This window comes from Thermobia domestica, chromosome 1 (assembly GCF_964235325.1).
Source record: "Thermobia domestica chromosome 1, izTheDome1.hap1.1, whole genome shotgun sequence".
Classification (NCBI taxonomy): Eukaryota; Metazoa; Arthropoda; class Insecta; order Zygentoma; family Lepismatidae; genus Thermobia; species Thermobia domestica.
The window spans coordinates 122,518,895-122,544,584 of NC_137454.1; the positions used below are offsets into that span (position 1 = coordinate 122,518,895).

General features: G+C 34.1%; 1 protein-coding gene across 2 annotated transcripts in view; it reads right to left on the reverse strand.

Annotated features, from left to right (window-relative positions):
* Positions 1-4,884: 4,884 nt before the first annotated feature.
* Positions 4,885-25,690, reverse strand: part of LOC145688531 (transferrin-like) — a 92,891-nt gene continuing 72,085 nt past the window's right edge. The window contains exons 8-16 of one of the 2 annotated variants that reach the window (XM_081762904.1): positions 24,546-24,703; positions 21,000-21,246; positions 18,182-18,333; positions 16,778-16,954; positions 14,735-14,863; positions 13,417-13,431; positions 12,383-12,507; positions 7,134-7,292; positions 4,885-6,268 (exon numbers count right to left, since the gene is read on the reverse strand). In XM_081762904.1, coding sequence (XP_081619030.1) covers positions 6,068-6,268; positions 7,134-7,292; positions 12,383-12,507; positions 13,417-13,431; positions 14,735-14,863; positions 16,778-16,954; positions 18,182-18,333; positions 21,000-21,246; positions 24,546-24,703 — 1,363 coding nt within the window. In that variant the 3' untranslated portion in view covers positions 4,885-6,067. The remainder of the gene's footprint in view (positions 6,269-7,133; positions 7,293-12,382; positions 12,508-13,416; positions 13,432-14,734; positions 14,864-16,777; positions 16,955-18,181; positions 18,334-20,999; positions 21,247-24,545; positions 24,704-25,690) is intronic. The other variant, XM_081762909.1, reaches the window with a different exon arrangement.

A 25,690-nucleotide genomic window follows, 5' to 3' on the forward strand; every position in this document is an offset into this window, starting at 1 on the left:
CCCAGAATTAACTTATTTAATGATATCAAGGACTTAGTTTTTGATTCGTGATCATTAATTAATATGTAATGATACGTTAGAGACAAGTACTTTCCACGAAGCCTCCCCAGAAATATGACTCTGTAGATGGTTGCTATATCCTATGTAATAATTTTGTGCATTCGCATACATTAAGTATACACTGAGTGCTCACTGAATTGCGATCACCTTTCTAATACTTTGTTGGTCCACCTTTTGCTCATGTGGCTGCCTGGACACGACGTGGCATGGATTCTGGTAGTTGCTATGTTTTTACGGAATCTGATCCGATATATTCCTCATGGCATCCTACAATGAGCTCACAGATGTTGGTGGAGCAGTCATGGTGCGAAGAGCTCGTTCCGCAACATCCCATAAATATTCTATAGGATTAAGATCCGGTGACTTAGGAGGCCAATTCATACACTGCAGCTCCTTGGAATGTTCCTTAAGCCAAGCAAGTAGAGCCCTGGCTTCGTGGCACTGTACATTCTCGTCCTGGTAAATGCCGTCTTCATGTGGGTAGAAATGTTGCATACTAGGGCGTAGCGATTCTCTCTAACACCTGCAGGTACATAACGGATGTCTCGCTGTGGTCCATACACACAAAGGGTCCAAGTCAAAGCAAACGATCCCAAACCACTGCCGCCCTCACCTGCCTATACAGTATGCACCGTGCACGAGGGATCCATAGCTTCGTGCTGTTGGCACAACACATGCACACACGCCCATCCGAGAGGAGTAACATAAACCGTGGTTTATTGGACCAACACACCCTCCATGGTCCAATTAGCGTGTTTCTGTGCCCGAGTGTGACGAAGTCGGCGGTGACGAGTCGTAAAGAGTGGCTGACGAGTGTGTTATCCGGTGTGGAACTGCATGCGTACCAGTGTACGACGTATGGTTGCGTAGGATATGGGTGTTGTTCATCCACCATTGTATTGGTCACATAATGCCCGGACACTGATGATTCGTTTGCCTGTCACGAGCTGTTTGACGCGACGCTCGCACCACGTTTTAAACTTCCGTACGCCCCTGTAGTTCCATATCTTTGAGGCTTTACTCTATTTTCTTCCCACTCCTTGTACACTTTCACTACACAGGAACAGGCGCATCCGACAAGTATTGCTGTCTGGGTTATTGACGTACCTGGCATCCCAAAACCATGCCCTATCAAAATACAGATGAATCCTACCCACCTCCCTTTATAACATGTAGCCTCGAGTGTGTTCTTTCTCTGCAATACTACCAGTCGGAGTGGTCATGTAATCAACTCGGCTGCTGGCCACACTTTCTTGTATGGAGGGGTGGTCCCAATTCAGTGAGTACTCAGTGTATAAAGCAGTAGGACGAAGTAAGAATTTCAATATATCAGGTATAGCTTTCAACTTTTTGCGCTGAGTGTTCCATGCTGAGGTGAGGTTGTACGTCATACTCGTAAAATTCTTCTTGTTCCACACTTGCTGGATCTTAGCACACGGACGACTTGAAGTAGTCAACACCACGTCCTTGTGGCCTTTACTCCCCAGGAAGCTGGATGAACCATAACCGCATTCTGGATGGATACAGAACGAAAAGAAATCCGATCTCCACTGGGGATTCAACTTGGCCTTCAATTTAGTAGCTAAATGCTTACCGACTATTCATTGTGGCTGTATTAGTAACAATGATATTTCTTAAAATTGTGTGTGCAGCATTCTAACCAAAAGTGTTTGCCCATACATGGTTCCATTCTTCCGTGCATTATTTCATATGGAAATTAATATCCTGTAATTTTTGCAGGTTTTTTGATCGTTTATACTTTAATGTTCACAACACATACTTTAAGTTACTTGAGGCAAACTTTGAATGTTACTTGTTTAAAAATTTGTCTCGAATATTTTTATATCTTGTAGTATATCTTTCTTCCAAATCAAGTTTATATAGTATATTTTCCCTATTTTTATGACCTAAATTTGGTCGCGAATCAGATTACCTTACATTTCTGGTATCTTCGTTCGCCAAGGTGGTAGACATTAATTGGTGAGAAAAATAAGACTTAAGAAAGAAGAAAAATAGTCTGTCTGGCCGAAAGATTCAAAGAGTAGAGAACTTTTTTGTCATTGTTTCGGTATGAAAGAAGAAACTGAGTTCTTCTGTACAACATTTAGATAAAAACGTTACTAGAACTAGACCACAAGATAAGCCATTCCTTGTAAAAGCAACACAATTTTTAAACAAATTCTACCTTATTTTACCTTTTGACGAAATTTGGTAGTTCGTGGTATCACTGGAAGATGACAAACCCTTATATTTTAGGTTGATATGCAAACTGGTTTCAAAATTAAAGGCTCCCCTAAATTCTCAAAGTTTACCAAAAATTACATGAGTCTTATTCGCTCGATTAGCATTTGTTCCTAACCTAAAAGACTTAGGACATTGGTTAAGATGTCAGTTAGAAGCTTATGAAAAGAAGTTTCAGATAGTAGTTAATATTATAGGACCTTTTTTATGTTATAAGACTTTTTATGTTATAGGATTATGTATTAAATCTCCAAATGAGGAAGTTTTAAAAATTATTCCTTTCTTTCTCTCTCTCTCTCTCGCTCTCTCTCTGTTTATTTTTTCAAATTACTGCAAAACAAGAGAACATTAAAATTCAGTGAACATTGTGGTCTACAACGTAGGAAGTACTATAGAGATTAAAATAAGATTTTGGGTATATTACTTGAATACTTTTAGAGAATATTTCATATATTGTGGTTTTTATGTTCTCCCAAGTCTTTTGTTTTACAGTTATTTTAAAAAACAAGGAAAATGACAGGAATGGGGTAAGATTCGTAAGGTTTAATTTGAATGGCACATGTGAACTTGCTTATTTTATCTTTTTCAATCACGATATTCCAATTCTTTCTACACGGTAAATTTTTATACCAAGTTTGTTTCGATCACAACATTTAGTAAAATTATGATGTTTTAAGATTGCATTAAAACCGTTTTTCATCTCGTTCTTTTTGCACACTAAATTATTTATTCTCTATTACATGAACTGGTATTTCAAAAAAAGTGCATCGATTATACCAAACTTTACTTACGAAATTTGCTTCATTGATTACATCCGTGATTACATTGATATTTTGAGATGCGGTAACTCAGTGATAGAGCTCTCATTTCTGGCGCATGGGGTTTTTGCTTCGATCCCGTTCTCGTAAAGTGTGCTTTATGGTGGACAAACACCGTGTGTGTGACTTTTCTCGTGATTTTCACATTTTTTATTCCAGCTTTTCGTTCATTATCATAATCACTGTTTCATTATCCTTGGTGCGTAATCGTCGGACGTAAACTAAAAACACACAATAAATAAAAAAGATAAAATATTGAATAATATAATATTTTAAAAAATCAAATAAAATTGATATTATAAACACTTAAAATTATAATATTAAATACAATTAAAAGAAAAAAATATGACAATACAAATGTATTAAAATAATGGTAAACTCTTATTTCAAAAACATTATTTGAAAATATTTTGTTTGTTTATTCCACAAAAATAGATTGGTAGCACATTCTATTTGCATAGTATGGGGGGCGCGGTGGCTCAGTGGTAGAGCGTTCACCTCTGGTGCTTGGGGTCTCGGGTTCGATCCCAGCCCCCGCCAAGTGAACTTTGTGGTGGACAAACACCATGGTCGTGGATTTTCTTGGGGTTCTCCCGTTTCCTCCCACTTTCTTCATTCCACCATTTCACTCATCTCTCATGATCACCGTCTCCTTTAGCCTAACCGGCATAAGCGTGGGACGTAAAACTTAAAGATTTCATTTCATTTCATTTTTCTATTTGCATAGTTGATTAGGAAGTTTTTTTTCTGCTACTGAGTGATAACATTGTTAAGTTTGCCATTTACTAGAAGTTTAGAAGCCAAGTAGTACTAGATTAAAGCGTAAACATATTTTCTTGATTATTAAAGCTTAAGTAAGTACTGTTTAGTCAATATAATTCTAAAGGTAGTATGAGTAATGTCTAATAATTTGTTGCTCAAGTGGTAAAATTAACGTCATAACATCAATGGCAAAAAAAAAAAAAAAAAAAAAGTATCACTGTGTTGAAAATAAAGATGATATTAGCCGCGTTGATTCGTACATTGTGTAAATTTTATAAATGGATAGGATACAAGTATTGGATATTCTCAATTTTAAAGTACAGTTAAAAATAGTATTATTTAATTGAATTTGGTCTGACAAGAACTAAACGTAATATGTACACATACATTATTAGTAATTGCATATACGATCTTCAGTTTGTGCATTTATGTTTTGTGTTCTATGAATGTTCTGGCTACTTTGTTTAATAAATGAACCTTCAGATTCTTCAAGATAAGCTATTTGGTTAAGTAACATAGAAATATTCTTCTCTTTTCTTATTTTCTCTTCATGATGTGTGGAATTGAGTTGATTTTGAGTTTAACGTCCTGTTCAGCAGCGAGGCTATATGAGACATAGACCTACTGATTGACGTGAAATCTGAACCACATGAGATCCACTGGGAATTGAGGCCGGGTCTCCCACGCCATGATTATGTTTGGAATTATTAATATTAGTTATTATTATATTATTAGTTATTCTAATTTTTCGTTAATCGTTTATAGCACTTTAAATATTGAGATGCATAGAATATTGCCATTTTTACTTTGCACCCTTCCCTTGTGCATACTCATATCAAAGTTACTGCGCCTCTAATTTAGCAGTTCTGTCAAATGATCGAAGATAACAACAAAATATTGACGAAAAACTGGTTGAAAATAAGTACTACATTGAGGAAACTTGTTTTTTTCTTGCAAGCTATCGACGTTAAATAACATTTAAATTAAACATTCAGTAAAGGTACTTTATATATTTTATTTTCTAAAAACAGCGTTTACATCAAATACAACAAAACCATAGATTCGTTACCTAACTTGCAATACCACATTGTGCATTTAACAATAGAACCACGTATGTACAGAAAATTTGTTTTGTATGTATATCTGTATATATATCCCTTTTTTAATTTGACTTTTTAAATAGAATACTTGTCATGTAACATTTAACAGCTGTAATATTATTACGAAACACTGCTGGAGTATATTTTGTTAGACATGATCGAAAACATTCAATAAATTATTCATATTAACGCCAGATATACATTTTTAAGTCAACATTTACAATATATATATAAGTGATAACAACATTGACACCAAATTCTCAGCACAATGCTGCAACAAGTATATGAAAATATACGTTATAAACTTGTTAAAGGAGGGCACTCTCTTATTGTCATTTATTATTGTCAATTGTTTCATTTTCGTTGTTTTAAACAATGAGAAACAAGTTTTATTGTCATTATACCTGTAATATATTTTAATAACAACTGCTGGACATTCGTGATATCATTAATTGAATCTTATTGCATTAAATTGAATTGCTCCTGTGTAATAGAACAATATTGTTCAAATAATGACTGAAGATATACATTAATATTTTGATTACTTAGAATACAACAGTGCAATACGTCTTCTATTCTTATTTATAAAAATAATCTTGCTTGAATCAAAACCTAAAGCTTAATGTCATTTTTTTTTTTTTTATTTCCTTGTGAAGATCAGGTTTCTAAAACAACTGTAAAAATACTGGAGTTAGTATGCTGTTTCGTTTCGTATTGAAGATAATTAAGCCAGCTTTATACTTCAAACTGTTAATTTGTCTCATCCAACTGATAGTAATACAGCATCAATTGACTTCATTGTTCAGTATAGGAAGAAGTATGCTTGAACATCGGTTTGCAATTCAACTCTAAATATGAGTCGTACACAATCAAATGTTTTGAATTCATTTCATCATATTCGTAGTAATAAAGCTATCAAAATATAAGCAAAGTAAACCAAACTAAATATTATCGCATTATTGCTCTTTTAAATTCGTTACAAAAGATATACTAGCAAAAGACGGATTTATCTTATTAAGTCTTCTGTTTTTAATAGTACCTCTCAATACTCGTACAAAAAACAACTAGCTTTAGGGAATTATTATTCTAAAAAAGGAACAAGAACGATACATTAATAGTCAAGAGTTGTAATAAAGACACAATTAGTTTGAAGAAACCATCAGTTTCAAACTTTGAACCTGAATTGTTCTCATCATCTTCGAGTTCTTCCTTCATCATTATCCATGCATATTGTCTTTTATCTTCTAAGTCTTCTGAAGTCTGGACGGCAAACGTGGTTGTAGTGTCCTAATTAATTTTAAAAAAAGAAGAAGCTTTAGTTTCCATCAAAAAGCGTTACATATTGGTCTATCTACGCGAGTCGAAACTCCGGGAGATGACTCTTATACCAAATATAAAAAAGCAGAAGTCCTAATAAACATAGGTCGAAAAACGCCTTTTCTTCAGAGTTATTAACTGCCGAAAATGCAAAATATCATGCTTTAAAACGTTCTAGTTTAAATATTGAGATATATCGCAAGCGATTCAAGGAATTACTTAGTAACCAGTATGCACTCAATCTATTAATGTTTCATAATCCTTTGGTTCTGGCTCAACGAATTGTATAAAAGTAAGCAGAGAACTTGTAAGTTAACAATAGATGACAATATTCAAGTAGATGCCATTTAAAGATCATTTCATTTCTATATTAATAATAAAAAATGACTAATATATATATTTTTCCTTTTCATGTAACAGTCAACATTATTTTTACGAGTTATGCGTCATACACAACATATTATCTATATATATATATATATATATATATATATATATATATATATATATATAACTTTTGATAATAAAGTGGACTCAAATTTTGATATTAATATATAATTTAGTAACATTTTAAAGGATTTATTTACTACTTGATCCTATTTGAGAATAAAAATTACAAAAACGCATCATATCTTAGCATTCGCCAATAATTCATATCTGGAAATACTTATGATCGTAATTGTTTAATAAGAACGGACGATTGTAATCTAATTGGCCATTATAATGTACAAATCTATGACAAGAATTTTATCCTTCAATTGGTAGAGAATGGAATCTTTTAAAATACCAAATAACAAAATATTACAATAGAATTCCACACTACTAATGTACTTACCTGGAAAAGAACATTATTTCTCCCTTCGAAAGGACCAAACATTTTCATGGACTTAGGTTTGTTTCCATTGTCAGAAGATCCAAAAAGTGTTTGCAATGTGAAGAGAGTATTTCGAATTTCCTGCTTTTTCACATCACTAAGATCACCTCGTACCATAACCTATTTTTGGGAAAGAACACAAAAAAGAAATTAGGTTAAACTTTTTCATAAAAAGAAAATAGCAAATTTTTAGTTAGTTGAGTTGACTGAAACAAAATAAAACAGTCATAGACAATTAAAATTAAGTATTAATCTTGTTTCCCAAAAGAATGGTGTGTCATATTAAATAATTTCAACCACCTCTGGGATTTTCATCAGTACTCTTCTCCCGCTGCTATGCTTATTAATCCACGTAATGGACATTCGTGAACTACCAAAATTAATATTATGTAAAAAAAAAAAAAAAAAAAAAAAAAGTAGTTTGTAGAACTTTCAACATCTTTAGTTTGAGGTTTCTATTCTTGAAACAAGAATTAATGGAAAAGTTAAAAGTTTCCATGCCCTATAGCAAAATCACTGATTGCGAAGTGTTTCAATAGTCTGTGTCGAAAGAATACTGTTTGTTCTCCAAGAAAAAAACCGTTTGAGCAAAATGACGAACCGGAAACAAATTCATTTATGGAAAGAGATGTGTGTGAATTATAATGAAATTATATGTGTGTGAATATATATAGGAAGCTCTTAAAAGTGGAATATATTAATTTCCTTGATTTTCATGAATAAAGGTTTTTATGAACCTGTTTATTTTTTGTGTTCAAAGATTTTCCATCCTGAGACCCGTTAACATATGAGAGGGATTTCCCTTAACAATTTTGCCTTCTCCTTTCTCTGTGCTAATGTCTGTTGCAAGTTTAGGTATATAGGGAGTTACTTCTTCTCAGTTTGATTCAGATTAATATTCTGTACGAAGTTTGCTGTTATCTCTATGATTGGCTAAGAACTTGCTTGTTAGTGCCTTTTTTTTTTTATTTTTTATTTTACCACTGTGCACACATCAAGTTAACTAACTATAGTAATATGTTCTGCAATGTCCTGTATTGAGCTTTTGGAATTTGTTAAACTGCGTGGCTTGATGAACGCTTGTTTGAGTTATTATCTTCAAAATTGTTGGAAGAAGAATAGATAGCTCAATGGTAGAACGCTTACCTCTTGTACATGGGGTCCCTGGTTTGATCCCTGGCTAAGTGTTTATGATGGACAGCATCGTGTTCATGGGTTTCTTCGGGGTACTCCTCCCTTCCTCCCATATTCTCATTCCACCAATTCTTCCATCATCATTCACTTCCATTAATCATCCGTCTCCCTTAGCCTAAAGGGCATAATCGTGGGATATTAAACTGGAAGATTTTATTTTATTTTCATTTTCAAAATTGTTGGAAGAAGAATTCATATCTTAGTTAGGAGACAAACAGTGGACATGAGTCTTTGTTGGGCTGACAAAAGGCCGATTCATCTGATAATTGTATCGGTTCTGAACCTTGAGAGATAGGTTATCGTTATCAGCTTTAAGATTCATCAGTGGGAGAGGAGTTACAGATGAAAATCCCAGAAAGGATTGATATTATTTAATATAACAACATTCTTTTGACTCTCAAGGTTAATATTTAATTATAATTTAGTAATATATACCTTATAGTATTCATTAGCAAACAGTCACAGAGAAGTTTAATTTAATCTCGATAGAAACTGCCAGTATACGTCTGTGTTAGCAACTAAACTAGACGGATTCAAGCGTTTGTTTTAAAGACGTTTGGTTCACCAAAACTCCTTTGCATATTCACCCTGTCTATCCGTGTGTCTGTCCGGGAGACACAAAATCTCAAGAATTACTTGATGTAATACCATCAATTTTGGCCGGGATATAGAGGGTCAAAAAGTAGGAATCGAGCTCGTTGACGGAGACGATATATCCTTCTTAAGTGGTAGAAATCAACCATTTCCTGTTTTAACATAGATTAGTATAGAACAAAGTGGTAATATATAGAGAAGCAGTTTCCTGCAATCTATTAAGCATTCTAAGAATACATTTAATCTCCATCCTTAACTCTCTAGTGACACCGGAAGTGATAGCAGTCTACTGCAATTTCTGATTTCAATATTGATCTACATTGAGCAAAAGCAATAAGAAATAGCATGAAGAGTTTTTCTCGGAATCAATTTAGCGTTCTAAGAACAGGTATCATGTTCTCTCTTCACCATCTATTCAAACCGAAAGTAGCAGAAATCAACCACTTCTGGTTTAAACGTTGATCGCTATAGAATGAACACGGTAACAGATAGCGAGAAGCTGCTTTTTTTCTTCAACCAATTAAACGACTCAAGAGTATATTCCATTTCCACTCTAATCTTTCTAGTAAGACCGAAGGTGGTAAAAATCTAACACCTCTTCCGGTTTGAATAATAATTGAGAAAAATAACTCGTCATACAAACCAAACTGGTATAACCGTGGGACGTAAAACTCAAAGATTTCATTTCATTTCATTTTTTTTTCATTTTGTGCGAGTGTTCCAAGGTAAGTATTGATGGGTGTGGCTTTCTCACGCTGTGAGATCGCCGAATATGGGCAAAATTTCCTTGCTATGCTTTTAGCCCGTTTCCTATGAGTGCTTCGTACTATCAATGAAAAATAGTCCAGCATCATCTTTATTCATCGAAGTGTAAATCTTATGTTCTAACTTGACTATGTTGTTGGACAATTGTTCTTAATGAAAGTAAAAGACATATTAGATAAATTTAATCACTTTCCTCCCTCCAAACATGAGTTTGCAAGTTTAGTGGGCGGCGGAAGACTACAATCATGTTACAAGCAGGAGTTAGTCGCGCCAAAATCTTTAATGAAGACACGATCCACAAACACACCCACGATCCCTATTACACGATCCACAAACGCGAACACAATGGAATTTTAGAAATATCAATAATGTCATAATCAATACATAAATATGAAGTAAGTGAATCTCATATTTTTTGAAAGATATATACAGATGGTGATCAGAAAAATGGAAACACCTGTAGTTGGCAACACGTCAGATGTATGGGTTGGCAGTGGTGTCGTGGCGCCCGCAGCGCCGGACCGCTGCTGGTGGTGTGTTAGGTCGGTCTCCATACTACGTCAGGCGCAGTGGAACAGCAGTGTCCAGTGGCTGCAGCAGACGGAGGTAGTGTAAAATGGGAGATCTCTCAGATTTTCAAAGAGGGCAAATTGTTGGTGCGCGGTTATGTGGAGTGAGTATGACGGCAGTGGCTACTATGTTAGGTGTGTCGCGTGGGACAGTGTCGAAGGTGATGACGGCCTACACAACACACGGGAAAACCACATCGGGGAAGCGGTACAGTGGGCGGAAGAAAATCATGAGTGACAGGTCACCCCGGATATTAAAGCGCATTGTCACGCAGAACCGTCGTGCCACTGCGGAGCAAGTGACGGAGGAACTCAATCAGCACCTCCCCCACCCTGTTTCGACAATCACAGTCCGCCGCGAATTACATGACATCAACTTACGAGGTCGTGTTGCACGGGTCAAACCGCTCATCAGGGACCATAACGCTTTCGCACGCCGCAAATGGTGCCGTGACCATGCAACTTGGACCGTTGAGGACTGGAAACGTGTGATATGGTCGGATGAGTCATCCTTCACCCTATTCCCAACCACGGGCCGTGTTTATGTGTGGAGAACGCCCAAAAAAGCTTATGATCTGCAGTGTCTCCGCCCAACTGTGAAACATGGCGGCGGCTCGGTGATGCTATGGGCCGCCATATCATGCTTTTCATTGGGTCCTGTGGTCACACTTAGCGGACGAATCACTGCCAACGATTATGTCGCAATTTTAGGAGACCACTTGCATCCTATGGTCCGGATGTCGTTCCCGAACAATGACGCCATCTTCCAGGATGATAATGCACCCATTCACATAGCTGGCGTTGTTGCAGCGTGGTTTGAGGAACATCGGGATGAAGTTCAACACCTCCCCTGGCCCGCCCAATCCCCAGATCTCAACACAATTCAACATCTGTGGTCCGTCTTAGAAACACGACTCCAGCGATGTTTTCCCCTCCATCCTCTCTCACAGAACTGGCTGATGCCCTGCACGAGGAATGGTGTAAATTTCCACTTGCTACCATTCACGACCTCTATGCCTCCATCCCACGTCGCATCAAGGCTGTTCTGAAGGCGAAAGGTGGCCCGACACCATGTTAATCTGGTAAGTTGCAATTTCGTTCAGGTGTTTCCATTTTTCTGATCACCATCTGTATTTTAAAGATAAATAACAGTGTTACAATGTCTACAAAGTTGTGGTTATTCTCTATGTTATCCTGAGGGAGTCATATCTTGCCAAGGAGTCATCTAGTGGAGAAATTAATACTTACATTAATGTGAAGAAATCCGTAAGTTTATAGGATGTTCTGGTGCACAATTTTCCAAATTAAAAAAAAAGTCAACGAGTGCAATTACCAGTGTGACAGTGCAATCCGTTGCTTATTCGTGAAAGCCGGCTATCGGTTCATGTCGTTATTCGTATGTTTGGGCTATCGAAATATAGAAATATCGATATCTGTATTTCAACAAATATGTTTAACACCAAAATATATGTGTATTAGTTTGTAAATCACACAAGTTAGTATCAAGTAAGTATCTGAGCCGCCCAAAAGATAGTCCTGAATGAACAGTGGCTAAAAATATAAAAATCAGAATAAAATGTATCTTTATCATTTGTTATTGAAATATCAAATGAGCATGTTAGTTATTAAATTGCGTGTTAATATCAGTATTTTCTAGGTTTATATAATGGTATGTGTTTGTCTGAATAAAATAACATTAACAATATTTTGTATAGACACACGCATAAAGTGACTTAAAAAGAATCAACTTTTCGAAAGAGTTGTACACTGATGGTCTCTGTACCAGATTCGAATCCTAAGTCTACCTTTCATACAGGCACAGATTAAGTATAATCCTTACAGCTTATAGCAGCGGCCTCCGAACTAACTGGGACAACCAGGAAACGAACCTTACCGTTATAGTAATAGTGTTCGAACATGAGACAGAAGCGAAACCGATCCACTTCTGTTATAAAGATGCTTTCCTGAACCCATCCTTATACTCAAATATGTAACCGAACTCCTAAATTCTGTTGTAACTGCATATACTTTTTTTTTTTTTTTTTTTTAATTTCCATATACTGAACTTTCTTTAATTAGTTACCTTACCTGTCGAGAAGGTGTTGAACTCAGATAACAATTGGAAATATTTTCTGCATCATAATTGCTATCTTCCTGATTTAGACACAGTATAGATAACTTTGTTTGTTCATACTGTGGTATGTTATCAGAAGCTGCAACGAGACAACGCAAAATAGTTCATCTCATTATTAATGAAAATGTTATACATCTACATATGAAAAACTTGTGGTTAGTAATGAAAAACTTAACAACCCATAACCAACAGCGCTTATTTAAAAAATGGTGATACTTAGCTTATAACAAATATGTATCTTCAGTTGATGTAAAGTGAATTAATTTCATATCCAATATTTTAAATTATTTTGTTTTAAAATATGAGAAAAACAAGTGTGGATTGTTATGTTTTATCACAAGTTTTTCATACTTGAATGAAATGCTTAACTTAGTCCACGTCATTACAAGTGCATAAACTTAACTCACATAATTATCCTTAAAACATATCCTTGTTTTAGGTTTATTACACAGATTAAAGAAAATGTTAAAATATTTTGAATTCTGTAGGTGATATAATTTGCCTACAAGAGCATGAAAGGAAGTTATTTTATTTTCCATATCTCAAAAGGAAGGTCACATCGTTCCTTGCTTAAATTATTTATTTTTAGAACCATACCTTATGTGTGCGAGGTTGCCACCGTGTCATACAATATTTAAAATAAATGAACCGTAATTTTAAATATTGAATAAATGGGCGATAAGAAGAAAGTTTAATTGAACATACTTACACTCCACGGTATTAACAGAAATACAGATACTGACTATAATATTATTCGGAATGTATTTTGTACAGTACTGCAGTTGTCCATCTTGCAAAAGTGATAGTAAATAGTTTGCAGATAGTAAGCCACACAGCGAAGAAGTCTGACAGTTAAAGAAATGAAGAAAACGAAAATTTGACCACAAGAAACAAAATTAAGAATAGAATAGGATTGTAATAGAAGAAGATAAAGATGAAAGAAAAGCAAGGTAGAATTTTAAATTAAAAAAGGCATTCATATATTTACCTGCATCAAACTGTCCTTGAAGCAATGCAAAAGAAGCTCATAAAATTTCAGTTGAAACGAATATGCTATTAAACTTAATAAAGTCTTTTTCGATAGAAAAGACAAACTTGTTTTTAAACTGTCTGACCTGTCATGTTAATTATTGCCCACACAGCACATGTATTCGAAAGCTGTCCAAGTAATATCGGTGAATAAATGCAGAACCATAATTACAGACAATAATTTTGACATAAAAGAAAAGCAAAGAGATATAAAACAAGGAGTATGTGCAAAATATTAGTATTTAAGGGAGGAAGAGAAATGGGAGCATATATATAGTAAAATAAAAAAATGCTAGCTGAATATATGCCTTCGAATAGCTTGTGTTGTGCGGATAATAGTCTCTATTCTTGTTTAAATTATTATTATTATTATGGTAAATAATTTGTCAGAACAGTTAAGACCATTATTATTAGGTGTATATAAAAATATTGATGTTAAGTGATTCTTCAAGGCAGACTACGTCTTACTCTAAAGGGAAATATTGTATTCAACTTCATCATCCAAACAATTAATTCGAGAGTATTCGTGAAATTGCATTTAATGAAATGTCTCTCATAACCCTTTGATTTGAAAATATTCTGAAAAATGAGAATACAAGCTCGTTATTGTAATTCGAGATTTGTAATTCACTTTCATTATCGAGTGGGAATATACAGTAGAATGCTTTCAATGCAAGCAAAAGATCACTTAAAGATGACAGATAATGAACTATAATTATCGTATTATTAGTTAGATAAGTCGAAACGAAAAGGTAACTGCGCTTTGGAATTTCAATGTAATATTGTATCAAATATCGGAAGTCATTACTTTCTCATTAATAATTGAAATTTAAGAACCAGCTTTCAGATATACTACTTGTAGCTATAATTAAATATATCAAAATATAAAAAATAAAAAAGAAAACGAATCGAGTATCATAATTTTCGTATGGTTTCGCCTAAGACACCAAATATGTAACATCTTCCTTTTCTATGTTAATTAACAAACTGCAAGTGGGAAGAACATTCCGTACAATTTAAATTTCACCGATTCTCATGAAATGGTATTTCCTGGAGGTAACCTAATTCAAAAAATTCTACCAAGGCTGTTCAAATCTAAACTAATTACTGTACATTTGCGAAGTAATCTACTGTAATATAGAATTGTGAATACTTACTGGAAACTACGTAGATGAGCCTATTAATTTTGTGTAATCATACGTTTAGATAAATTTAGAGATTTCTAATATATTGTACGTAAACTATATTTAATAAAAGGTTAAAACAAATATTATTACCGAGTGTTCTTCTCACCAAGTCCCAGTCTAAGAAGGCAACATCTGCATATCCGTTGAAAATACAGAAGTAAGACCCCATGTCGCCATAGAAAGCTTCGCGATCGTCACCTTTACATTTTCTCCCTCTTCCTGTGAACAAAAAAATCTAATTCATATCTAATATTTAACTAATTATTCGTATATATATATATATATATATATATATATATATATATATATATATATATAAGAAGTAAAGATTGCATTCGTTTGTGATTTTTATTACTTAGCTATTTAACTTTTTCAGCAGGACAAAGTTTGTTTCACTTTATAATACTTGTCATACAAAATACAAAAACTGAAAGATGATAATTACAAATTTAGTTCATATTATAGTAATGAATAGCAAGATAATACCTAATCAGAAAAGTATTAGAAACAAGTAATAAGTACATATTAATAGTTGATTCCAAGAACCGGAAAATCCGAAACCAAACTTTTACAAAAGAAAAAGAGAAAAACTTCCTCCTGCATTCATTGTTTGGCTACAACCTACATTTTAAATGTTAATTTTAGTAGTACATAATCTACTTTTTATAGGAACAAGTTATCTTGTTAGATTTGTATAAACGAAAACTTCATCAATTTCTGAATGTATGTCCAGTTGGATATCAACCTTACAAGTGTACGAAAATATTAGGCGTAAGTAAACTAAAACAAAACATACAAAGATCTGTTAATTTAACAGTAAGTAGTATTTTATTAATTGAAGAAAGAACTTTAGTTTTGTATAGGTAGTATTAAAATAAGCGTATAGCTAAATAAGGCTAGAAATATAGACCATATTTTTAAATATAAATAAATAAATAAACATGGGAAAGGATATATGTAGGTAAAGCTGAAGTCACAACCATATGGTGATCAATCTGAATCATATCCTTTTATCATATTCCTTAAAGCATTGTGTGTATTATTTATTATAGAGAAAATTCAATGGCTCCTATCATTCTAATCATATTCTGTAATGGGTACTATTTCTTCTGGTAATACGCTTTGATAGTAAGTTTCGTATTCAGAGGAATATCTTTCGCTTCCACATGAACCTTTTTCATACACATACACACACAAAAATCTTGTTCACTAAACATAAAAAGCAAAAGACTTCTAAATTATTATATTTAGTATAATATGTACTCTAATAACTAATTGATAAGTTTTTAAAATATTACTCCATTCAATCTATTTTTTAAAACCTTACTATTTAGTTTCTAATAGGTTTAGTAGTTTACCGATTTGTACTGTTTAATTGCGTACATTTGGACTGATTTTCTATTTTGAGTATTACTGAATATACAGGGTGGCCCAAAAGTAGGTATACAGTCCCGTACTGAACAAGTCGTTGCTTTTTATATAATTTCTTATTGTTATCCATCAGGTAGACTTAGTTTCTTTATTATTTGTTCTTAATGTGTTTTTACTTATAACTTAAGCTCGGAAGAGCCGAAGCAAATAAACCCATAAACTAGAATGTTATAATTGATCAATGCAGGGGTGTATACCTACTTTTGGAATACCCTGTATATATCTAAATAAATATATAAATAATCCACATCATGTGTGAGTTTTATATTTTATTTGAAGGGATTAAGATATAGTATATATATATAGATAGATAGATGGTTAATTAATAAATTGAGAACTACTAATAAATAAAATGAATAGCTTATGAAATATGAATATTAATATGATTTACGTATATGCAAGATTAGTATTAAAATTACTTCAATAATATATTTTCGTATATGCATATCTAGATGTTTTGTTTATGTGAATCAATTTTACAACTTCACCAATTGTTCTAAATTGTGTATTTAGAACCTTTACTATTGATGATGTACTGTCTAACACCAAATTACCAATTAGTGGTTATTAATGTTATGCATTATCTATCTGTAGCAGTTATAAGGAAAATTTTCCAATTCAATTTCTTCTTGAAAAGATTCTTATATATGTGAACTTAGATCTAAATCGAAATTGAAGTTTACGAAGTGAAAAATGACTTACTTTTTCCATCTCCTTCACACAGATCACACAGGGAATCTGTTATGTTCTCGTTTAGAACATGTTCCTTTGCACCAGGCACGCAGCTCGCCTCAAAAAAATCTGCTATGATTTCTTCTCCCGTTGTGTTTTCAAAATACGAATACATCTTCTTCAATATGTTCACCACCGTATGCCACGCTTTTGAAAGAAATATAAGGAAAAAAAAACAACATGTAACTATAACATTATTTTAATTTTATTGACATACGAGGGTTGATTCAAAATTTCTAAGCCTAACCAAGAAATTGTAAGGCCAGAGGGATGGAACTTACTTAACATCATTATTGAATTTTAATACGTGTACGGTCATAGTTCCATAGCTAATATTTGCTTTTTTTTTTTTTTAGTTGACTGAAGATAAATTTCATCTGTGCTATGGAGAAAGCTATGACTTGGGCTATGATCCCATACTTTCATAAGAAAGGGATGATGCCAAAGGAAGTACATCAAAATATGGTGGATACTTGGGAATGACCACCAATCAAATACAAGACGCCTGTGACCATTCTGGTAGAATTTACAGCTCTTTCAGACGAATTCTGAAGGTTTCTATGGCATATTTGAAACTTTCGATGAAACTAGGGTCCATCACTTCCAACCAGAATATAAACAATAATCCATTCAGTGGAAATTTCTTTCTTCTCTACCAAACACCCACAAAAGCTGCTAGGAATATGATGGTATTCATTTTTTGAAATTTCAAATGTGTTTTGTTAGTGGACTTTCTTGCTAAGTGCTGCTTCAACCGATTGTGCATTACCATGCAGCACTTTTGGAAAAGTTGCGACCTGCAGCCATGGAAAAGTAGATATAAACATTGAGGAAAGGTATCTTGTTCCACGCCGTCAACGCGCTCTCTAATGTCTCAGTTGGTATACTTGCCAAAATGGATAACCGTGGCTTTGAACTTGTTTATTGACCCCTATCCTTCCGATCTCGCCCCTTCAGTCTTGTTCTGAAAGCTGAAGCTATATTTTGTTGGTCCCAAATTTTCATTGGATGATGAAGTCATGAGTCTGTGGAAGGCGTTTTGAACATGCAAAAGAAAGTTTCTGTCCCGAGGATATCCGAATGTTGCAGGAATGCTGGACTAAAAGTATTGCAATCAAGAGATCTGTGAAAAAATAGCTTATTCCCAAACTCAACAGGTAAGTGTATCAAGGGGGGCTTAGAACTTTTCAATCCATCCTCGTAATGTCTTTTTAGAAAAAATGAAACTTTTAATTTCTTTGAAGGTACCATAATTAGCACATAGAATAAAAACTAAAACGTTAGGTTTGTATTACTAAATTAAAGTATTTTAATTGGATTTTCAACTTTTTATGAAAGGTACGGTATATAGCTACATATTAATTTTCACATTACCCACTCCATCATACAACGGGAAACATGCTCGTTTTCCTCGAAGATCATCCCAGCTCGTATATTTGTTCATACTGTTTGCTACTGCTACAACTTTATATTGGTCTCCTTCAATGGAGCTCCTTTCAAACATCAAAGGCTTCAAACTGTATTCCCTGTAAATATACGTAGAAAATATTTGCGAGAAATAAGAATTACCACTAAGAAAATACATGAAGAGATATTATATAATTTTTATATGTGGTAATTTTATGAAATTTGTTTCCTTGATCTACTAATTTTTATCTTCCAATATGATATACATTTTTATAGCGATATTGTAAAACATATAATGGATTACATTATTAGTAAATAGGTGTGATCTACAAACACTCAGTTCGAATTTACATATATGAATGGTTAAAGTTACTTATTTTGGAGACGCTGAAAGAGATTGGTGAGGGAGTGAATGAGTTAGAAGTAATGCATGGAATGATTATGAGGAACGGGAAAAGCTTTACGCAGTACAAAGTTAAAAAAAAAAAGCTTTAATGAATATGTCCTTATTGTCACAAATTACTACACATCACTTCAGAATGGCTAGTAATATGTTATTTCAGAATTAACTAATAGAGTAAATTTGTTGAAAATATCAGAATCTACTGTGAAGGAACCGGTTAGCATCGGTTATCGAACCAGCGAGATGGTAGAGTATCGCCCTAGAACAGCAAAAGATGAAACTTCATCAGTTACATAAATCATTCCATTCAGTCGGAGAACTTACATTACATAAGCTTATGTAGCTCGATTGAAATATAATAAAGTCCGCAGAAATTTTCCTTTCCTATTCACCTGCTGTCAAAATAACAACCACTTTTCTATAAGTCATCGCTTTCTTAATCCCATTTCAAATTTTCCCCATTGTCATCATTGTCTGATACTTCGTTATCACCAGAAAGGACACTTTCTGGCAGGAGCAATCTACGTCACGCCGTCATGACGTCAACAGAATCGTCTATTAAATATATGGGACACAAAGGTCAAGAGATATTTTGGGCTGTCTTTCCTCAAGTGGTCATTTTCCTTACTGCAGCTGTTTTTAGTCTCTGGTTGATGGTCTGACGCTGTTGTGGAGGTTGCCGTCATTTTACATGTGGTTCTGGATGAGGGTCACCTGACTTTTGTGGTAGCGAGCAAAACGTCGAGCTAACCGCTCGAGAGTCACAGGAAATCTCGGAACTCTGTCGTTGGTCAATGGAGACCACGACCGTCAGGAAGTGGAGCTGAGGAAGGAGCCCGTAGTCCAAAAGGATGTCCCTGATGTCTCGAGATCGAGACCTGGCTTTGCAATATCTGCTCCTTGATCTCTATGTCATAGTTGTGAGACGATTCGTGACGCCATCGTACTGGTTTCTGCAGTAGACGGGGCGACGCTGTAACTCGGAAAGTAACAGGCAATCCTTGTAATCCTTCATCAACCATACACAAAACAATGTTAGTCTAGTGCAGCGTTTCCCAACATTTTTCAACTTGCGGCACACTCGGGTGTTAGTTGGATTATCGCGGCACACTTATAGATATTATTATTTGTAAATTTGAAACATGGTGGTATTCTCTCTGAGACTTTTTACCTCCTTCTTACAGAGAAGAAAGCTCTATCACTCGTTTTTCCCCGTGGTAAATCATTATGCATATTTTTCATTGTAATTTAAAAATAGAAAACAACTGCAATGAAATATTGGACTCAGGTTTTAGAAAATACGCTTTCTTTTTAAAAACTGCATCCAACCTTTTACTAAGAAGGAAGATCACTAAATAATGAACGAACAAACAAATTTCTTTTACTTTTAAAACACAAATGTAGGTAATTTGTAGAAAGGATTGAATGATATTTTAAATTTTCAAGTTACGAAATAGTCTGCAACAATAAAGAAGCAATAATGGTCATAACAATGATAAATACCTTTTTCAACATTAGAAATGTAGAGAACAGTAACCCGGTATGAAACTTAAAATTATAGATTCATAGTAGAGGTTCATAGTAATGTGAAATACAAATATACATTTTTCTTTACGTTTTGCAATTTGATTGCTATAAAATTAATAATTTTGTTTTGATTCCTCGCGGCACACCAGCGGCCCATTCACGGCACACCAGTGTACCGCGGCACACCGGTTGGGAAACGCTGGTCTAGTGACTAGAATTCTGGACACCCTCTAAATTTGATTGTTGAGTATAATTTCCATGTTCGTGATAAACTTACACCCTATCTATGTATTCCACATGCACGGTCTGCCGAGTTTCGCGCTCTACCTATTGAACTGGCTACATCTACATTGAGGTAGAGAACTGGTTCCCTACCTCTTTGCCAATCGGTCTTAAAACCTCTGTTTCGACTATAGCTAAATGTTGTAGATGCTGGTTTCTTAAGTTTAACCTATTCCTAAAAATAGCTAAGTTAGGTTCCCTAAGCCACTTCGGATATTTAAGATTGGTTAGTTAGATTGAGGTTTAGCAACGAGGCTATGAGACGTGAACACATAGCTTAACGTGGAATTGGAACCACATGAGTTCCGGAGAATCAAACCCGCGTACGCTAATCATGTAGCCTCGAGGAAACTCGTACACCCATGTCGTATTATAATGCTCACATTATTAAGTACTATTTTCAAAGAGTGTCATTTTCCATTCACATTATATAAAATAAGAGAATACTGTTGGTAATTAACCTAATAGTAAGTCACAAGACTGGTTTGCTTATAGTTTCCTGGTTTTGTTTTTACAGTCTTAGTCTTAATTGTTAATGATATTTTAATCTAACAAATATAATAATCCACTAACCTTACAGCCATTGCCCAAAAATTTGGATGGATAGAAATGATATCAGATTGATTGAGTGCTATTTCATGTAGGCAATGGGGAACGTCATTTCCCTGTACACATTCTAGAACTGGAGTAACTCCATACGCTTTCGCAGCTGCTACCAGCCATTGACATTTCCCGTTCTCATTCCATGATGACGTACAAATTCGAATTGGTCCTTGAGCAGAGCACGTTTTAAGGCCAAGGCCCCGGTAATATAGAAGAGCTGCAAAATTATAATATTTAACACCAACTTATATTACAAAGGAATGAATATATGACATTAATATATATACTGATCGTATCATCTTAGTTGCTATATTTCTGATAATCTTCCAAATGCGGGAATAAAGGCACCAAGCACAGGGCTCTGGATAATAGTGAAAGTGTGCGTAGGAAAATTGGGGTCATAATATAGGGAGTTGCGGAAAGTCATATGAATGTCTAGCTACGATATTTATTTATTTCTGGATTATAGGAACCCATACATAACATATACCGAATTTGACAGTATATAAGACGAACTGGCATATAAGACGAATTTCACTTTTTGTATTCAGTTTTGAGAAAAAAAAAATATCATGACATAAGATTTTTTTAAAAGTAAAGTGATATTTTAGCAAGGAGCATTCAACAAGAAAAGATCACTCTTAACTAGCAGGCTCAATATTGGACTTAGGAAGAAGTTGGTTAATGCTATATGTGAAGCATTGGACTGTATGGTTCAGAGGCTTGGACATTATGGAAGTTAAAGAAGAAATATTTAGAGAACTTTGAATGTGGTGTTGGAGGAAAATGGAAAAGATAAAATGAACAGAGAAAGCAACAAACGAAGATGTTTTAAAACGGATGGAAGAGAAAAAGACACTTCTATCCAGCGTTCTTCGTAGGAAGGCCAATAGGATTGGACACGTCTTGCAAAGAAATTGTCTTCTTCATAGCACCATAGAAGGAAAGCGAGGACTAGGAAGAAAAATAACACAAATGATGGATGATCTGAAAAATAGAAGAATTGGGAGTTAAAAGAGGAAGCTGAAGACCGACAAACGTGGAAAAAACATTTCCAGGCCAAATTTAAAATTTAAAAAAAACTCATTAGTTCCAGGGGGAGCAACTGGATTGCGCACACTCTAGATCTTAAATTGCGCACAAATCTCTGCTAACCTTTCTGAACTCAAATTTTTGTTTAACGTTGCCACAATAGTAGCTTTAAAATCTGTGCGCAAGCAAGTTTTTTTTTTTTTAGACTAGGATAGAAACAGAAATTAGAAATAAAATACAAATTATATTGAGGATTAACTAAATATAATTTGATCAGTAAATACAACAAATCAAGATACCTCCAAAACCAAGTTTTTATAATTACAATCCACATGTTAAAATTTTCTTGGTTGAAGTTTTAAACCTACATTTTGTTAGAAATGTAATCCTCCTTGTCTCGTACTCTGAATTTGTATCACCTTTAAGCGTGTCATACAGCTTCAACATGAAATTATATCTCTTCAAATCTTCCTTCCTTTGCGTATTGATATCTCCTTTCGTAATTGATCTTAATTTCAATTTTGTTTGTGATTGTATCTTCAACAGATAAAATCACCTGATAAATATCTGGACCCAGTGAATAGAATTGTTCGATGTAATGATAATAATAATAATAATATAGTGGTATAACTATAACTGAAAAGTTCATTTTCCATTCCACCAATCAGAGGAGGCCACTGAGCCACTATTCATGTCTAATTAATTACAGTAGTCAGTTCTTGTAAACACCTGTCGATAATGTAACACAAACATAATAGAAGAGAAAACATTTTCCATCTGGGGTCCGTTTTTGTAAACACCTTTCACTTGTCAATAAAGTCACACACTAACAGAAGAGAAAATGTTTCCATCTGACAAAATTACCTAATTTTTTGTGCGCAATCCTGTACATTATGACAGCTTGTGAAGGGTTTATCATATAAAACTGATAAAACCGCAAAAGTGTGCGCAATTTCATTGCAGCTAGTCCCAGGACCTGCCGAAAGGTAGAACATTTAATAATAATAATAATAATAATAATAATAATAATAATAATAATAATAATAATAATACGGAATTACCAACGTTTAATATAATATAGAGTTGTACGCGCCTCTGGAAATGTCTTCAGCGCATGCACGTCTAGAGAAAAACACACATACTGAAATTGTAATGATAGACATCTTTTTGCACCCAAACTGCTTTTACTGTGTCACTGAACTGTAAACAACTGAAATGTTGTTGAACATAATATAAAAGCAAGGAAAACATAAACAACACAGAATCGGGAATACTTATTGAAACTGAAATATTCAAAATCTCTGTATCAGTCTATTCTTCTATTTTCGGAGTAATTCTCAAAGGAAAAAAAAGTGTGTCTTATGTACCGGCAAATATGATATATAATCAACCATAATTAGGAAAAATACAGTAAAGGGTATTAATTGAGTACTAAGAAAAAACTACATTGAAATGTTTACGGCAGCAAAGACATACAAAAGTGAATCTTGCTTGTGGTATATTTAACTTAGTGTGTTAGTATAATATTCCTGAATTTTATCATATTTATCACAATATCAATAGAGTGGCTATACATGATCGTAAATAAACTGTATCCAACAATATAATTTATCTTATTCAAGGAATCGTACGAATAAAAGATAAAGGATTTTAACAACCCTTATGACATTAATAATACTAGTGCATTATCATAAAAGTAAGCAGATCTAAAACAGTTATACAAGAAAAAGAAAAATAACTATAATGATAATGTTTGTATAACTAAATACGAGCCTCGTATAGTACCTATTGAATTAAGAGCCTCATATGATAACAAAATGATCATAAATAAAAGATACTTTCAACTTTCCTGTATTTTAAGGTAATTAAGAACTGTGAAACATTAGAAAATATTGTAAACATAATGGAGACTTCACTTAAGTAGATTATCTGAAAAGAAAACTTCCAATATTTTAAAGTGCAAAATTAAAGTTTAAAAGAATAAAATACAATTCGTAATTCTGCCTTTAAAATTGAAAAATAACGAAACGCATTCAGAAGAAAACATAAAACTTAGCACAACATAAATATGAGAGAGAAGCTATTTCCAAATAAATAGTTGAAAAGTAATTCAATAAAATTACTGAAATTGAAGTATTTCGAGAAGTGAATTAGTGGAAGACCGATGAAAAGACAGGACTAACTCTTTTCATTTCGTCATTTGAAAAATTAAATGAAATCTTTGAGTTTTACGTCCCACGGTTATGCCGGTTAGGTTAAAGGAGACGGTGATGATGAGTAATGAATGAAATGGTGGAATGAAGAAAGTGGGAGGAAACGGGAGAACCCCGAGAAAACCCACGCACACGGTGTTTGCCCACCACAAAGTTCAAGTTGGCGGGGGCTGGGATCGAACCCGGGACCCCTAGCACCAGAGGTGAACGCTCTACCACTCAGCCACCGCATTTCGTCATTTGATTAGAAAAGAAAATGTACGTTTCGTACCTGCTTTATCTCTGTATTCAGGCAACAATCCTACTCGTGGATGAAGGTAAGATGATTCATTTCCAAGAAAAACAATATTTAAAAATCTTCTTTGATGTATATTTCCTTTCCTTTTCAAGATATTCCGAAGCCATTGTATAGATTCCGTATGTGTATTCCTATAAAATCAGATTTATGCAAAATTAAAATTAATCAATCAAAAGACGCGAATAATACACTTAACCATAGTTTCAATCTTAGTTTTTTTTTTTTTTTAATCTTTCTGTAACAACTGTAGCAACAAAACTTGTCAGCAATTCATATACAGGATGGACCATTTATTGTGGTACGCCTCTGTAATTTTTAAACTAATAAATACAAACGCTGAAATTTCGTATCATGCAAATATCGGTAGGGGGACATTATTTGGCACACTCATCAATATCACCAGTCTAACATTGTTGCCAGCCCAGCATAAAATTGTATTTTTCAAATGGCATTACATCAGGTTATTACATATTTCAAATCTACATGTAAAACGAAAAATTACAATTCTACACTTATTACACAGTGTTGCAAACTAAGGACACTGTAGTATCGCAAACATCGAGACACCACTAAATTTTGGAGGGTTCTACAACAGTAATTACGAAAGTGACACGGCCAGAGTAGCGAACATCAGAGGAACCTTGGTGTCGAATACTAGGGTCATCATATGACGTATTTCGAACAAGTAGAAACAATTTCTATGGGAAAGATCTTCTGTATGAGAAAGGATCTTCTGTTTACAGTAGGATGCAAGGCAAACACCAGCACCGATAATCGACAAGAACATGGATATACAATGTAGCTATCCCTCCATTAGTTTCTTACAATTTTCTTTGTGCCTCCACACAGTTTATCAGCGCTACTGTGACCCTGGCTGTGTATATGGGTCTGTATAAGAAGGAATTTTATTCAATGGGCCTGTTGAATGCATTTATTTGGAAATAGGTAAAAGGAGGATTCATTAAGAGATAACGCAGAAAATAGAAACAGCGGAGGCATCTACTGTTCTCTGATGAGTCCCTCTGAGTCGATAGTGCTTTAGTCTTGTCGTCCTAATATGAAATAGTTCCCTGGTTTTCATAAGACAGTTCAAGAACATCCATTGGATCGCATCGAGC